At 45.4% G+C, this 16,944-nt stretch overlaps 1 protein-coding gene and 1 non-coding gene across 4 annotated transcripts; both read left to right on the forward strand.

Annotated features, from left to right (window-relative positions):
* The first annotated feature begins 188 nt into the window (after positions 1-188).
* EDN1 (endothelin 1) lies at positions 189-14,022 on the forward strand. 3 transcript variants are annotated; one of them, XM_038771553.1, is made up of 5 exons: positions 189-661; positions 8,918-9,086; positions 10,486-10,644; positions 10,819-10,932; positions 12,808-14,022. In XM_038771553.1, the coding sequence occupies exons 1-5, from the start codon at positions 511-513 to the stop codon at positions 12,947-12,949; spliced, it is 735 nt and encodes a 244-aa protein (XP_038627481.1). In that variant the 5' UTR covers positions 189-510; the 3' UTR covers positions 12,950-14,022. The 3 variants fall into 3 exon arrangements, with proteins under 3 accessions (XP_038627481.1, XP_038627482.1, XP_038627483.1); XM_038771554.1 differs by lacking the exon at positions 189-661 and adding an exon at positions 6,898-7,274; XM_038771555.1 differs by lacking the exon at positions 189-661 and adding an exon at positions 6,898-7,274 and having other exon boundaries at positions 8,921-9,086.
* A 1,720-nt stretch (positions 14,023-15,742) lies between these two features.
* On the forward strand, positions 15,743-15,880 carry LOC119949738. Its single transcript, XR_005457276.1, has one exon. It is a non-coding gene; the product is annotated as a small nucleolar RNA SNORA7 (small nucleolar RNA).
* The last annotated feature ends 1,064 nt before the right edge of the window (positions 15,881-16,944 follow it).

A 16,944-nucleotide genomic window follows, 5' to 3' on the forward strand; every position in this document is an offset into this window, starting at 1 on the left:
AAGTCCTGCTGTCTCCTGGTCCCACTTGCTCCTCCTAGGACCTGACAGCACCCAGATGCCACATCCCAGTTGGACAGGAGGCTGGATCAAGTGGTTAAATTTCAGCCAATCATTCGATCTTTCCCAATCCTCCTCACCTGACCCTGGACATATAGTTCATCCAGTCGGGGGTGTAGCTTTCAGTGATTGACTCTGTTCTATTTGTCAAACATGTCCTTCTCAGCTCTTAGGGCTCCTGATGGTAAGGGCCAGAATGGAGTCCCTCTGCTTGCTGTAATTTAACGTCCCCTAGATACTCCTCTCCCTTTCTGGGTCTTCGTGCCTGAACGTACTGAATGTTCGCCTTGGAGAAAGATGTTTTCATCATCAGATCTGTACGGTTTCAACTGTTTCCTGTAAATTTTTACACCCAATGTCTTCACCCCCATCAGTGGAACTGAAGCATGGATTCCCCTATCACCCCCTCCATTCAAAGAAGAATATGGATTTGAGCCCTGGCTACCCTGGTGGATGCTGCAGAGTTTTAATCTTGGCCTTTTCAGTGTCTCAGTCCCTGAAAGGGAAGAAGCTTCCTTCAATTTGCCTTTTCCTTTAATAGGTGTTCTCTGTCCAACAGTGCTGAACTGGACCGGACACTCAGTCGGAGTCTCCCATGTGACAGGTGAGCCTTCTTGGGTAAATTTTCTGGGAAGTTAATTTACCCATATATAAAATTCAGATCTCCCCTAACTCTGAGAAATCATCAAAAGAAGAACATTGTGAGAGGGAAGTTTCCCTGCTATGTCAATTGCTCAAACCACGTAGACCTGCCCAGTGTTTTCTCTGAGAAAATGCAAGGAATCTAGCTAAGTCCTTGTATAACCTCCATATAATGTCTTGAATTTGAAAAACACACTTTACCTGTTCCTTACAGGGCAAATAAATCATCACTTTCAATGTGTAATATTGGTTGGGTACCAGGGGGGAGTATGGATGTGGGAAAGGGAACTGAACCAGTGCTTAATTCCTGCCATAATGAGGCATAAACAACCACATAGGCTAACTCGTGAGACATCGCCTTTTAAACTAAACATTCACCATCTGTTATGCACTATGCACGGATGTGTAAAGAAAATAGAGTTGCACAAGTTACATGTTTTTAAAATGCACGGGGTAAATCTCCCCTGGCAATCATTCTGCTTGCTGCACTAAATCAACCATAATAACCTACTTCTCTGGAGAAGATTTGTTTGTATGGGAGGATTGGAGGTATATAATGTGTCCTAGGATTGTTGCTCTTAGAGCACAGCTTTTCACATCAGAGTTACAGGAAAACCGAAATTCAATACAGTCAACATAGGATTGAAACTATTATGAAAGATGTGGATTTCTGGTTAAGGATAATTACATTAGCATCAACACACAGGACATTTGGTTTTAATATACAGTATATCATCCTGCCTTTGACCCATTGACCGGCCACTTCCCAATTCCATTGCTTCACGGTCAAAATGCGTGGTCAGCCCCAGTTGTATTAATGGCTTTTACTGCATTAACAGCAAAATCTCACATAGTTGTGCTCAAGGGCCAAGTGACAAATTTTGTTAAGCAAAAAAGATGGAAAATAGCAAAACCAGAGTGTGCTGGATTGAACACATTGCTTCTCTGTCCTATCTCATTGTTTGGGATGGGTTACTCTATTTATAGAAGCCTATAAATACAGAGAAAGATTCAGGGGGAAAGTACAGAGAAAATAACATTATCTAATTGTTTCCAGGGAACAAACAGCAAGATCAAGAACTGTAACAACAAATTGTTTCAGTTGGAAAAATGACATTCTTCCTTCATTCTCCTCTCTTTCCTTTTCCTCCCTTCCCACTCCCTCCTCTAGGAGAGAGCTACTGGGGGTATTTCCCAACTGGTGTCAAAGCAGAAGATGAGAATCTCCTTTCCTTTGACTTTCTTTTGTCTCCTTCTTCCCCTTCCTCTCCCCTGCCCCCATTGCTGGCATTTCCTCAGGTGGGAGGAGGAGGAGATGGGAGAGAAGGAGAAGAGCAGGGAGCCACCCTCTAACTCGTAAAACAGGTTTTGTTTTATTTTTTTTTCCCTTTCCCCTGTCTCCGGGAAGGTTTTGCCAAGCAGCCAGCCTGCGCTGGAGTGGGACAGTGGAGAGGCCACTGCGCAATGAGCCAGGGTCTTTAGGATTAAGACAAGGATGACATAGGCGATAAAGCTTGGCCCAAGCTGGGCACTAAAATTATTATTAATAATAATACTAATGATGGTATTTGTTAAGCACTTACTGTTCTAAATGCTGGGGTGGATACAAGCAAATCAGATTGGACACAGTTCCTGTCTCACATGAGGCTCACAGTCTCAATCCCCATTTGAGAGATGAAGTGACTGAGGCACAGAGAAGTGAAGTGACTTGCCCAAGGTCACACAGCAGACAAGTGGCAGAGCTGGGATTAGAACTCATGTCCTTCTGACTCACAGGCCTGAGCCATGCTGCTTCTCAGTTTAGAGCTGAGATAAGGCTGGCCCGATGACACCAACAGAGGGAATAGTGGCTAGTGGGAAGCTGTGTGGGCTGGTTTCTTTTTGCTTCATTTGTGGCTGGGGGAGGACTGGGGAGTCGGGCCCCGGGGCTAGAGTCGTCACCGTGCGGGTGGCGGAAAGACGCGGGACCAGCCAGGGATGCGGGCGGGATCCGCAGTTCTGTCCCTCAACCCAGAGGGCTCCGGGGGTGGGAAGGAGTGTCAACCGTGGGGATTTCTTCACCATTGATTCTTGCGGGAATTCCAGGTCATTTCATTCATTCATTCACTCATTCATTCATTCATTCGCATTTATTGAGCACTTGCTATGTGCAGAGCACTGTACTAAGCGCTTGGGAAGTACAAGTTGGCAAGATATAGAGACGGTCCCTACCCAACAGCAGGCTCACAGTCTAAAAGGGGGAGACAGAGAACAAAACAAAAGATCTTAACAAAATAAATCGAATAGTAAATAAGTACAAGTAAAATAGAGTAATAAATCTGTACAAACATATATACAGGTGCTGTGGGGAGGGGAAGGAGGTAGGGCAGGGGGGGATGGGGAGGGGGAGAGGAAGGAGGGGGCTCAGTCTGGGAAGGCCTCCTGGAGGAGGTGAGCTCTCAGTAGGGCTTTGAAGGGAGGAAGAGAGCTAGCTTGGCAGATGTGCGGAGGGAAGACATTCCAGGTCAGGGGGAGGACGTGGGCCGGGGGTCAACGGGGAGACAGCCGTGAATGAGGCACGGTGAGGAGATTAGCGGCAGAGGAGCGGAGGGTGTGGGCTGGACTGTAGAAGGAAAGAAGGGAGGTGAGGTAGGAGGGGGCGAGGTGATGGAGTGCCTTGAAGCCGAGAGTGAGGAGTTTTTGCCTGATGCGTAGGTTGATTGGCAGCCACTCGAGATTTTTGAGGAGGGGAGTAACATGCCCAGAGCGTTTCTGCACAAAGATGATCTGGGCAGTGGCGTGAAGTATAGATTGAAGTGGGGAGAGACAGGAGGATGGGAGATCAGAGACGAGGCTGATGCAGTAATCCCATCAGGAGATTGAACCAGCAGGGTAACGGTTTGGATGGAGAGGAAAGGGTGGATCTTGGCAATGTTGCGGAGGTGAGAGTGGCAGTTTTTGGTGACAGATTGGATGTGAGGGGTGAACGAGAGAGAGGAGTCGAGGATGACACCAAGGTTGCGGGCTTGTGAGATGGGAAGGATGGTAGTGCCATCAACAGTGATGGGAAAGTCAGGGAAAGTCATTTCCCCTGGGTCTCTGCTTGGGCCCTGCCCCAGGGGGTCAAGGGGGCTGATGGGGTGTCAGGGCCCAGGGGAGGTATGGAGTGAGAGGATGAGCCCCTTGGGGGGCTGAAGACTGGCACCAGAAAATTACAAAAGAAGGCATGTGCAAACCTTCCCCCCGACCAATCCATCAATCATTGGTATTTATTGAGCACTTAATAATAATAATAATAATAATGATAATAATGGTATTTGTTAAGTGTTTACTGTGTGCCAGGCATGATTCTAAATGCTGGGGTAGATAACAAGTTATTTGGGTTGGACACAGTCCCTGTCCTACATAGGGCTCACATTCTTAATCCCCATTTTACAGATAAGGGAACTGAGGCAGAGAGCCATGAAGTGACTTGCCCAAGGTCACACAGCAGACCAGTGGCAAAGCAGGGATTAGAACCCATTACCTGCTGACTCCCAGGCTCATGCTCTATCCACTAGATCATGGTGCTTCTCTGCTCTGTGCAGAGCACTGTACTAAGCTCTTCGGAGAGTACAATGTAACAGAGTCAGTAGACACGTTGGAATCCTGGACAGCCAAGGGATGGCATCTCCCCAGCTCCATGTCAAGTTGTCATGGGTTCAGGACAGCAGACAACCCAGCAGGCAACATTGGGGTAGGGGCTCTGGGTTTCCAGGGAAAGGTCAGCAGGATGGTGAGCCAGAGGGAAAATGTGCCGTTCAATCAATCAGTGATATTTATTGAACACTTACTGAGTGAAGAGCCCTGTGCCAACTACTTGGAACACCACAATGCAACAGGTAGTCAGCAGCACTTAGTACAGTGCTTGCCACATAGTAAGCATTTAACAGATCTTAAAAAATCCCAAAAAACAAAAAACCCTGGACAGCCAGGGATGTTCCCCGCTGCTCTGTTGACAGATGGTCAACATTAGTGGCACTGACTGGGCACTCCCTGTGTACACAGCACTGTACTAGGCACTTGGGACATACCCAGAAGTTAAAAGTCCAGTCCCTTCCCTTGAGAAACTTACAACTTGAAGGCCTCTTCCCTCACTCATTATTAGTATTCATTGAATGCCTACTGCGAGAGGCTAGTAGGAGTAATAGACACAATCCCTGCCCTGAGTAGGATTTATTTCAGAGTTGTGTAGGAATTAAGAAGGGTGAGTCATTGTGGAGATACAAAATTCATTTATCTATCAGATATCTGACACGGGGGACAAAGTTTACCCACCCAGAATTGCCCCTTCTGGGCCCTGTATTTTTTTCCCAGGCTACCACTAACTGACAGAACAACAGCCCACTACAGCTGAATCTATCTCAAGAAAACATTTGCCAGTCACACTCAAAGTGCATGTGGGTGCGCGCACATATATATGTGTAGAAGTGTTGTAAGGAGAAGGACTACCAGTCTGGGGAAGGGAGATCCTTTCTGTGGAGTCTAGGTGGGCATATCTCTTCCACAGCCGTTGGGAAGGCATAGGGGAAGGTGTTCCCTGGTTAGAGCTAATCTCTCGGCTGTTCACAGTGACCCCTAATTCAGTTCAAGCTGACATGGGGGAAATGGTCCAGTGTTACTGGTGTTGCTGCGCCCATTGCCTCTTCAGAGAAATCCGAGTCAGACCTCTCTCCATGAGCCCTCAAGGACCAGGGAAAGCAATGGGGGCTTGAGCCTATGGCTTTCTTTATAGGTAATAGGGCTGGTTTTCTTCCTCACGTTGCATAGATGAAAAAGTTAGTGGTGAGGAAAGGGAGAGAAGGGGTGGAGAATCCAAGGCAAACCTGGGAAAAGGGGCTAGGACACAATTCATGCAGAACAAAGAGGTGGACTGGGAAAGAGGGAGTCCCATGAGCTAGTATTTATTTATTTATTTATTTATTATGGTATTTAAGAGCTTACCGTGTGTCAAGCACTGTTCTCAGTACTGGGGTAGATGCAACTAAATCAGGCCAGACACAGTCCCTGTCACACTTGAAGCTCATAGTCTAAGTAGGAGGGAGAACAGACCCTGAATCCCCATTTTACTGATGAGGAAAATGAGGCAGAGAGAAGTTAAGTGAAATGCCCAAGGTCACACAGCAGACAAGTGGCAGAGCCGAGATTAGAACCTAGGTCTTCTGACTCCCAGGCACATGCTCTTTCCATTAGTTCTCGTGGCATTCCTGGGGGGCCGTTCCTTGCAGTGACGTATTTCTCCATCTTCTAGACTGTGAGCCCGTTATTGGGTAGGGACCGTCTCTATTGCCAACTTGTACTTCCCAAGCGCTTAGTACAGTGCCCTGCACACAGTAAGTGCTCAATAAATACTGTTGAATGAATGAATTTGCCTGTTGCCCTGTTGCTGGGGGAAAAGAGGTATTTGGGGGCTACTCTCACCCCAATATACTCCCTTTCTCCTTCCACTTCCTCAGTTGGAGGGGTTTGAGGAGGAAACAAAAAAGGCTTTGGCATATAGGGACTCCCCACTCAACCTCAACTACTGTTGCAAGTTTGTGTTCAATGTCCCACCACTACAACCTCCCCTGACTCTTCCTTATTGTTGGGGAAAATTGGGGGGGGGGTGGGCAGCGTTATTAATAATGGTATTTGTTAAGCACTTACTGTGAGCTAAGCGCTGGAGGCACCGTTCTAAGCATTAGAGAGGTTTGAGGAGAGGATTGATCATTCCCATGTGCAGGTTGGGTGGGGAGGAGAAGGGGGGAGAGGGTCCCTCCTTTTTGGCTTGAGTATATCAAAAGTTACAGAACAGAAAAAGTAAAACAAAACAAACAAATAAAAAACCCCAACCTCATACAACAATACAATCTATTTAAACTGTGCCTCATACTTCTCATACCAATCTCATGACTTTTTTTTTTTTTTTTTTTTTTTTTTTAGTCCCTCTTCTGATTCTTGAACTCTAGGACTGGCAGCGCTGCGAAAGGGAAGCAGAATTCGACACTCCTCCGGCAGGTTTACCAAAGGTCTCTAATGGGTATTTTCTTTTTCTTAGCCCTGCCCCTGAATTGTCAGACGGCGTCTGCCTCTCTGAAGTTTGCAGTTATTTCCTTTCCAGCCTGCCCTTATCTCCGTCTGCACGTTGCCTCTCGGTGACTAATAACACAATAACATTGTCTTAGGATAAAATAAAGTCGGAGCTGTTTACCCGCTCTATGGGGGTTCAATATAAAAAGGAGCCAGAGAGCTGTCCAAGCCAGACGCGCTTTCGCATCTGCACTGGAGGAGTAGCTGAAAGGATCCTCAGGTTTCCTGGTGCTTCTTACTGGATGATTACAGCATTTTCAGACCTTTTCACTTGCCCTCTCTCCAGGCAGAGACTTTCTTCTACGGGGCACTTAGACTGAAAAAATAACTTTGGGTCTGAATGATCAGAAGTAGTTTGGGGAACTGAAATAATTTTCATTCGTTTAGTTTGGGTTGTCAGAGGTGATATTTGATCGCTTTCAGAATGGATTATTTCCAGATGATTTTTTCTCTGCTGTTTGTGGCTTTCCAAGGCGCTCTGGAGACAGGTAGGCATGCATGCTTGTGAGCTTCTGAGTAATAATGGCTTAATTACCCATCTTAATGCTTTTCTCATTTCTTTTCTCCCCTTTCTTATCACAGCTCATTAATCAGTGGTCTTAAAAGAGTTACCCAAAGTTACCAGGACTTCGGGTAAAGAAAATTCTGAGATGCCTGGATGCCCATTACTGATCACAACATTGATCACAAATTTGTTCTGAATTTTTTTTCTCTCCCCTAATTTTGCTTGGATATTTTCTCTTTCAATAAAGACCAAATACCAGCTATCCCTGGGGATTGTATATATTATATACATTTCCGTATGCACATATGTAGAAATATATGTGTGTGCGTGTGCGTAAGTTACTTGCCAGCACTTCAGGGTAGCACATGTTATCACCAAATCCTGCTGTTGACACAAGTCAGGCAGCATATAAAATATTATAGGGTGGTTTCAGATTGAAGCCAAGGAATTTTGTTAAAGTCTGAATTAGCCAATGCTTGAGAGGAGAACTCACCTGGAGTTAAGTCTTGTCTTCTAAAGCCCCCAGGTGGGTTTGAGGGAGAGACCAGATGCTTGCTTTGCATTTTATCACTATTGATTTTAAGGTTCTTTCTGGCAGGTTTTTGGCATCCAAACCGACCTGAGCTTTGCAGATTTATTCACCTGTCTTGGCAGTGGAGGGAGTAGAAACCCAAATTCCAGGATTATCCAATTTGCGATTTTGGGTACAGAGAGTTTTCCTCTCCTTCTAGGTATATGTGCTTTTCTTCCCCACCCTGTAACCCAAATCTAAGGGCTTGGATGGCAATTTAAATCCCTCCATGTGTCTGATTGCAAGAAATCTGCAAAGTTTGGCACTTTGGATGAGTAATACCTGGGCATTAAAGCAAATCAGTGAGCCAGGAAGGAGGACTAATATTGCCGGAGCTGGCCGAGGGTTGCCAGTTTTCCCATGTGCTGGGCTCCTGTGCCCCATTACCAGAGGTGCAGAGTCAGTCCTGGGGCAGCAGTTAAAGGATTAGGATGCTTCAACTCAACCCCCACCGTGGTTAGAGGGGTTTTTATAGTCTAAAGTTAACTCCGCAGGGTTTAAAACATCTGTAATCTCAGCAGTAAAGCAGCTGACTTTCCTCTTCTCCCCCTAAATGCTTTCCCTCAAATTACTAACCAAAAGTGACCTATTTTACCAACCGTACGCTAGATAATGTGGGAAACCGGAGTGGATGAACCAGGCAGCCTGAAGGAGAGTCAGCAATCTCGACGGGGGGCCGGGAGGAGGACTGGAATTTGAGACATTATTTTAAAAAGCCTTTCCTTTCTACTCATCTTGCTTCAGTGGCTCTGTGGGCTCCGTGCTGAGTACACGTGGAAACCGCAGTAGGCAGTGGATTTGTATCGTCTTCCGGATTTGTCTTTTTGGCACTCGGGTGTACCAAGGGGAGCGATGGGGAAGAAAGCAAATTGATCAGTGGTGTCTGTTGAGTGCTCACGGTGTACAAAGTGCTCCAGCTTTAGTTGAGGGCCCAGAAAAGGGATCATTCTGGAAGCTCCCCCTTCCTCTGCGGGCTAATTAACCCCAGGATTTTGAGGCATTGGGGTGGATTAGCTCCCGCTAATTCTCTCCTGTTCTGTCTTTTCTCTCTCCAGCAGTTTTGGGCGCTGATTTGAGCACTGAAGCTGCGATTGGGGTTGAGCTGCATCATCCCCCTGCCCCCTGGCGGCCCCGCCGATCCAAACGTTGCTCCTGCTCCTCCTTGTTGGATAAAGAATGCGTTTATTTCTGCCACCTGGACATCATCTGGATCAACACACCCGAGTGAGTCTCTAGAGGGCATTGTTCCCCTAGCCTTCAGCTTTGGTACTGGTCTAGTAACTGGAACCAGTTACCAGTTACCAGTTCCTTGCAAGCCGGGAAAGTCGACTTCAGTGCCTTAGTGGGGCTATTCTACCCGTCAAAATAAAAGGGGGCACCTCTGTTCTTAGCAGAGGACCCGTTGCTGCCCCGTCGCCCAGAGCACTAACGAAAGGGTAGCCTGGAAAAGCTAGTTGCCATTGAGAGCCTAATGCACATTTCCCGGAGACCGTGAGCCCGTTGTTGGATAGGGATTGTCTCTATCTGTTGCCGAGTTATACTTTCCAAGTGCTTAGTACAGAGCTCTGCACACAGTAAGCGCTCAATAAACACGTTTGAGTGAACGAATGATAGGTCTCCAGAAATGCAAGTGAAGTGTGGACGGCAAGTGCCTGGGCTAGGATCCGAGGGGCCCCCAGTGCTTCCAGGAGGTTAGGGCCATTCCCAAGCCAGGGGCCAGACCCTGAAGAGGTTAGAAAGGAACGGTCCGGAATAGGAATAAAGGTGGCGTGTAAAGAATTCTGGGTCATCTCCAAAATACAGAAAAATCCCTTTGTCTTATGTCACCTTAGGCAATAGTGAACAGGGACCTGTGAGTTTTGTCAATAGCACTTTAGCGTTTGACGCGGGTGGGAGAGAGGAGGACAAAGATGATACTTAAGAAGCAGATGGTTTCATCTTAGGTTGGTTGGGAAAAGCATGAATCAAAGAGTTCTGGGAGGTAAAATTACTCTAATTCCTGCACACTCTCCCAACGAGGATCATTTCTAGGAAAGTTTTAATCCACTCTCTACTGGGAGAGAGACACAAAGGTGACCTTATGAGCTCACATATGGGACTGCTATCTTCTGGGTAGAAATGACACTCAGCTCTAATACATCTTTCCTGACTCCTGATCCATGGACTACATTGTAAATGGGTTTGGTAATCCTGTATGTCATGGAGCTAAACTGAAGTCCCCGAGAAAAGCTTCGAATCACGGAGCAGAAAATTAGTCGAGGAAGAAAATGTGAAACAGACACCAAAGCATCTATATGCCAATTACATGATGGGATTGTCATAATTTTGGTCAGAATAACAATGTTGTTTATGGAAAGAAGGACTTGGGAATGGTTCATTTAAAATGGAATTTCATTAAGTGGAAGAGCTGGGATAATCATTTTGTCCTACTTGTGCATGCTCAGTGCCATCAGCTGACAAAACTCCTGACTTTACCATCCTTGGCGTCTTAAACAGTGCTCTGCCAAGGCTTGCATTACATGAGCTCTTTGGGCTTGTCTGGGGATGCTATTACCCGGAGGAATGTGTCATTTTAAAGACAATCCATCAGGATGATATCCATTTCCCCCTGTTTTGATCCTAGGCACACTGTTCCCTATGGGCTTGGAGGTCCTTCCAGATCCAAGCGTGCACTGCAAGATTCATTCCCTCTGAAGCAATCAGACGGCAACAATAGATGCCAGTGTGCCAACCAAAAAGACAAGAAGTGTCGGGACTTCTGCCAGACGGGAAAGGAACTCTGGTGGGTATAATCACCTTGTTTTTCAATCAGGTTTATACCATTCCATGTCCTCCCACCCACTTAGCCCTCCTTTCCAAAGGGATGGTAGTCTTCTGACTTGACGGTAGTATTAATTCTGACAGGATTGAAGATGCATCTGGTTTCAATTTTTTTTTTCTCTTTACTCTCTAACAGGGCCCAAAACACTCTGGAACAAGGTCGGAAACAACTTAAGAAAGGTGAACAATGTACAGACCTCGGGCTTAAGTGCGTGTACTGGCAGTTGGTGAACAGGAGAAAGATGAGAAGGTAAGGAAGTCTCATTGATCTGGCAAAAGCGGCCAGGGTCACAGGGAAAACCAGATGAGCCCACTAAACATGTCTGTGGTTGGGGTATGTCCCGGGTGCCCAGCTAAGTTTTCTAAGCTAGCTCTGGTTTTTAGTAGTGTCCACTTGTTTTGTCTAGAAACATGTTTTTCCTGTGTTCAAACATGACCTTTGCCCATCTAAACTAGTCATGCTAATTCTTCTCGATTTTGAAGAGCCTTAAGGTCCGGTCCATTGGGTTGTGTGGAGCAGAGGTATTATATCCTCAAATTTAGTGGTGATCTGTTGGTGTCAATAGCAGTTTTGCCCCCTGCACCCCCTCAGAGCAGGAGTGTCCTGCCCCTCAAAATTGGGAAGGATCAAGCAGCTCGTGTTTTCTCTCAGGAAGTCAAGTCGGGGCAAGGAGAGTCCATTTTCATCCATCTGTCACATGCATGCAGATTCTTGAAAGCATAGCTGTTATTCAGATGACCTTGGAAAAAATAAAGTCATTAGGCAGGGTTGGTGAGATTTAGAACATACTGTTTTTTTAAAGAAGGGATTCTATTTGGCAGATAACAAATGTCAATTCAGGGCTTGATCTCCGGCTTGGCAATTAAGTCCCGATATGTACGTTTGTGCTAACTGGTAATGTGGCCAAGTCATATTCTCATATTGCCTTTGACATGGAGCTCCAGACCCTGGACATGTTTGATTTCCTATGCCCAGGGGAGAATCCTGCCCTTAGATCTCTCACATGGTCTACATTTAGAAAGTGTACAAAATCCCTATTGTTTTGAAGAATCTTTCCTGGAAATCCAAAGGCAAGAGGTGAGAGGCTTTATGGTCGAAGTGCTCTGAGTCCTTTGCAAGGAAATCAGCATGTGGCCTTGGGCAAAGCCACCAAGTCCCTCTGAAGCTCAGTTTCTCTGTTTATGAAATAGAGGCAATGATGCTTCCCTTTCTTACCTGAGCTTTTTTGTTCTGTTTTTTAATGATAAATTTTAAGCGCTTACTATGTGCTAGACACTGTACTAAGCACTGGGATAGATACAAGCTAATCAGGTTGGACATAGTCCACATGGGGTTCAAAGTCTCAACCCCCATTTTACAGATGAGGTAACTGAGGCACAGAAAAGTTAAGTGATTTGCCCAAGGTCACACAGCAGACAAGTAGCAGAGCCAGGATTAGAACCCATGTCCTCCGACTCTTTCCATTAGGCCATGAAGCTTCCCCACCAACCTGTAGTTTAAGGGGTTCCTCCCCATCCCATAGTTTTCAAGAACCATTAAGCATGCCAAAATTCTGCATTGACCCTGTCTATATTTGCCAATCTCTCCCTCCTTCCACAAATGAACACCCACTCTCTTTGAAGCTCTCCTTCACTAGGCTAAGAAACAATATACTACACTTGCCTGCACTGATATCCTTGTAGTAACTCCAAGCCTGTAGATTCCCACAAATAAAGGAAGCAAAAAGATAATAGAAAGGAGAAGAGTATGAAAAAAACCTGTCCTGATTTCTTCTAGTCTCTGAACTCTAGAGCTGGTGTTTATTCTTATGGCCCCTAATAGATATTCACAGGGTGAATCTGGGGTCTGCAATTTGTGGTGAAAGAAGTTTGGATGTCAGATTTAGAATATCAATCAGTGATATTCATTAAGTGCTTCCTGAATGTGTGCAGAGCACTGTACTAAGCTCTTGGACAATACAAATGATCTGGTAGACACATTCCCTGCCCACAAGGAGTTTACAGTCCAGAGAGAAATTTACAGTCTAGATGACTGTACTCTAACAAGACTCTAATGTTACGTATTTCTTTCACCTGGGAATAGTAATTTATTGTTAACAAACGTTGCACCTCTATTGTCTTGTAGGTTGGAGGCCATCGGTAATCGCATCAAAGCGGCCTTTAACGTTGCAAAGCTGAAAGTGGAGCTGCACATGGCAAAGACGGTGACGCATAACCGGGCACATGAAAAACGGAACATCTGGGAAAGTCTGAAGACAACATCTTAGTTGAGAAATGGCTTCATGTAATCCTCAGATGCTCTTCCAGACTGGTTGGCAAAGCGTGGCAGAATCTCCATGGCAGAAACTCTTACCCGTTCCAGGTTGGCAAGGGTCCAAGGGCTCTTATGCTGAACATTCCAAGAAAGGTAGAGGAGATTGTAGCCCCTGCCTTCGTTGGGTTTCACCAGAAGAGAAGTGCTTTGCCCCTCCTCGCCCAGGAATGTAAATGGATGGGTTACATGGGACCAATCTGGGAGGAAACAAAGACCAAGTAACATACGTTAATTAGTGATGCATCTGTCAGGAGAAGAGAAGACACATTTGGAGAAGGTTCGAAAGGGAGTGTGTGTGTGTGTGTGTGTGTGTCTGTCTGCGTGTCTGACTCATCCGTCTGGCAGATTTCAGGGAGACACTAAAAAGCTCCATGAGAAGATTTTGCAAGGAATGCACAAATTGGAAACATACGTTGGGGAAAGAAACCAACATTAGAAATGAAAGACTTCTTTTTTTTTAATTCATAAAAATGCAAAACTGAAAGACATTGTACTACTGTATATCAGGATGTGTTTTGTGTAAACTAGTCTACCTCACCTTTATTGCACTCCTGCAGAAGTATTTTCCCACCTTGTTTTGCCTTTACTTTATCGCTCCCCAGAAAAAAACACCTTACCTAGCTCAGTGGCAGACATCATAATCTGGTGACGGTCTACTTGGATCTGAAAAATTAAGGTCTCTAGATCGGGCAGTTCCCTTAATTGGTTGTTTGTTGTAAATGTGTCAGTAAAGAGTTGTTTATGGGTGACACTGAAAGGTGAAAATTGGGTGAATTTTGAGAGCAGCAGATTTATTTACTTTATTGGAACTGGCTAAAGAAGTTCGGATTAAATTTTGTGACATACTTATTTTTTTAATGATATTTATATTCAGACAGTCTATTCCTTATATTTACCATGTTAAATATATGTGAGGACAGGCCATATTGGTCTATGCATGTTTTATGTATTTCTGAATGAAATTGAGAAATGCTTTTTGCCTGTCAAGGTAACTGACCCTAAAAATAAATATTTTTCCCTATTGAACTGTTGTGTTGTGATTGTTCAGAAATGGCTATAAACTGATTTTTTAAAGTTGGGGATAAATTAATATTCTTACTATATTTTGGGGAAGATTGATGGAACGGTGTATTGGAGGAGGTGACAGGTGGAAGATATAAGTAAGAACCTCTGTAGGGGAGAGTCTTGAAGCGATCTTGGTTTTTCTGCTGAAATTTTCAACAGATTCAGAGAGATCAAGAAAACAGCTTCAGAAAGTTGCAGGGTGGACTCCAGGTTGTCTTCCTTGAAATCCACTTCTTGGGCTGGGGGGTTTGGCCCACTCGTTTGGTCTGATGGTGAGGTTGGAGTGGTTTCCTCCATCTTAATGGGTTGAAGTTGGAGTCTGCAGAGTTCTCAAAACAAATTGGCCAAAACAATTGGCAACAGCACCATAGTGCTGGCTTCAGGGAATCTGGGTTCTGAGGCCAGAGAAAGCCTAGTGTCACTTGTTCGGTGAAACTTTTCGATGAAAACCATCAGGTGGAGAGACATCAGATGCCCAAATAATAATCGTAGAATTTGTTAAGTGCTTACTATGTGCCAGACACTGCACTAATTGCTGCGCGGGGGGGGGGGGGGGGGGGGGGGGCGGAGATACAAGCAAATCGGGTTGCACGTGGTCCCTATCCCACATGGGGCTAACAGTCTCAATTTTACAGATGAGGTAACTGAGGCATAGAGAAGTAAAGTGACTTGCTCAAGGCCATGAATCAGACAAGTGGCAGAGCTGGGATTAGAACTCATGGCCTACTGACTCACAGGCACACAGCTGGTGCTCAATAAATATTGGTGATGATTACTCATGGTGAAATCTGAGGGCAGCGATCCTCACTTACTCGAGGATGAACCCAAGCAGAGCTCAAGGGTACATTGGATATCCCTCTACCTCTACTCCTAATTTTTTTAGGTGCAGCCTGATTTATTTCAAGTTCTAGGCTTGGCGCTCAGTCTGATTGGCAGGGTGAGCAGAGAGAGTGTTTTGTATTGCTGCGAGGCAGTCAGCTTAGGGGCAGCCTTCTTCTTTCAAACTAACAGCTTCTAACTGGTCATCCTTTGATCTCAGGGCTCTAATGGAGCAGGCTCCATGGGGACATGGGCTGTTTAACTACTGGGGGATTTGCTGACCTTTGTCAGGTGGACAAAGACCCCATTAAAGTCCCTTCATTTCCCCAGGGTAGGCTCTCATTGTAGAAGAACACAGTTGGGATCCTTTCTAATGGCTTAATTGAAGCACCAGCAAAGGGGGCTTGGGGCTGAACTTTCTTCTGGAGCCCCTTCGGGCAGAGGAGGTTCTGGGTATCACACTCTGAGGTGGAAAGCAGGGGAATCTGATTGTCTTCACTATGCTGAATTGGGGAGACAAAAGAGATTCATAAAACAAAGTGCTTCCCCAGTGGAGGTTTTAGTGTAAAATAATGATAATTGCAGTACTTCAGTTCTTACTATGTGCCAAGAGCTGTACTGGCCTAAGGGAAAGAGCCTGGGCCTAGGTATCAAAGGATGGCTCTGCCACTTGCCTGCTGAGTGATCTCAGACAAATTACTTTAATTTTCTCTGTTCCCTCATCTACAAAATGGGGATTCAATGTTCTCCCTCTTACGTAGACTGTGAGCCCCAAGAGGGATCTAATTTTCTCCCCCTCTAGAGTGTAAGCTCAAGTGGGCAGGGAAGGTGTCTACTAACTGTTGTATTGTACTCTCCCCAGCCCCTCTCAGGACCGCACCTGGAGAGTTTCCAGTACTCTACCAGTCTCGGCTAGGGGAGGAAGAGTCGAGCAGAGGCATACCCATTCTATTCCTAGCTTGGGCAGTGGTTAGCGAGTGGAAGGCAATCTGCTACAAGTCAAAACTCACCTATGATGGGCAGCAGAGGCATGGGAGAGACTCAAGTTTACTGTGCAGGAGAAGACAAAGGTAAACCACTTCTGTATTTTGCCAAGAAAATGCTATGGATTCACTACCAGAATGTTTGCAGATGGAGGTGGGGCATTCTGGGAGAGATGTGTCCATGGAGTCGTTGTAGGTCAGAGATGATGAGTATAAGACAAAGCTCTCCCAAGTGTTTAGTACACTGCTCTGCACATAGAAAGCACTCAATAAATACCACTGACTACAGATTGATTAATTGTTTCTACCCCAGTGTAATATAGTGCTAGGCAAATAGCATTTAACTAATACCATTACTATTATTAAGTGTTGGAGTAAATACGGTAATAAGCAGATCAGACACGGTCCCACAAGGGGCACACTGTCTGAAGGGGAGGGAGAACAAGTATCTTATTCCCATTTTTATAGCTGAGTTAACTGAGGCACACAGCAGATAAGTGGTAGAGTCAGGATTAGAACCCAGTGCTCCTGATTCCCATGTCCTGTTTCTATCCACCAGATCCCACTGCTTCTCTTCTCAAACCACCAGCCATTAACCTATGCTGTGGGCAATATTGTCTGATAGGTCCATACTGAGTCATGTTATCAGTCATGAGGTGAAAATCTGAACTTTTTAAAGAGGAGTTTTAACTACCAAACCCCTTCAAGATCTTGAGATAGTGAGCGAACAGGCTGGAAGGATTAAAAGTTCTGAAAACTTATCGATGCCTGTTTGTGAAAACACATGGTCTTCATTCCTGGGTCAGTACTTTTAAAACAGAGCTACTAGACTGTGACCTTGTTGTGGGTAGAGACGGTGTCTGTTATCGTGTACTCTTCCAAGCTCTTAGTACAGTGTTCTGCACACAGTGAGTACTCAATAAGTATGACTGACTAGCTGACTGTGATGATGCAATTTATCTATGGCTAACATGTTAAACTGAAAAAACCAGTGTCAGAGTTACAGTCTTGACTGCACCGCACACACAAAGAGAGTTCTTTATTAACCTGCCATGTTGGTTGTTTGCAGTGCTTTGGTGGT

This window comes from Tachyglossus aculeatus, chromosome X2, assembly GCF_015852505.1.
Source record: "Tachyglossus aculeatus isolate mTacAcu1 chromosome X2, mTacAcu1.pri, whole genome shotgun sequence".
NCBI lineage: Eukaryota > Metazoa > Chordata > Mammalia > Monotremata > Tachyglossidae > Tachyglossus > Tachyglossus aculeatus.

Coding starts and splice junctions, on each gene's coding strand:
- EDN1 (XM_038771553.1), top strand. CDS start 511: ATGCTGCAGAGTTTTAATCTTGGCCTTTTCAGTGTCTCAGTCCCTGAA. Junction 9,087..10,485: donor ATCTGGATCAACACACCCGA/GTGAGTCTCTAG, acceptor TTTTGATCCTAG/GCACACTGTTCCCTATGGGC. Junction 10,933..12,807: donor AACAGGAGAAAGATGAGAAG/GTAAGGAAGTCT, acceptor ATTGTCTTGTAG/GTTGGAGGCCATCGGTAATC.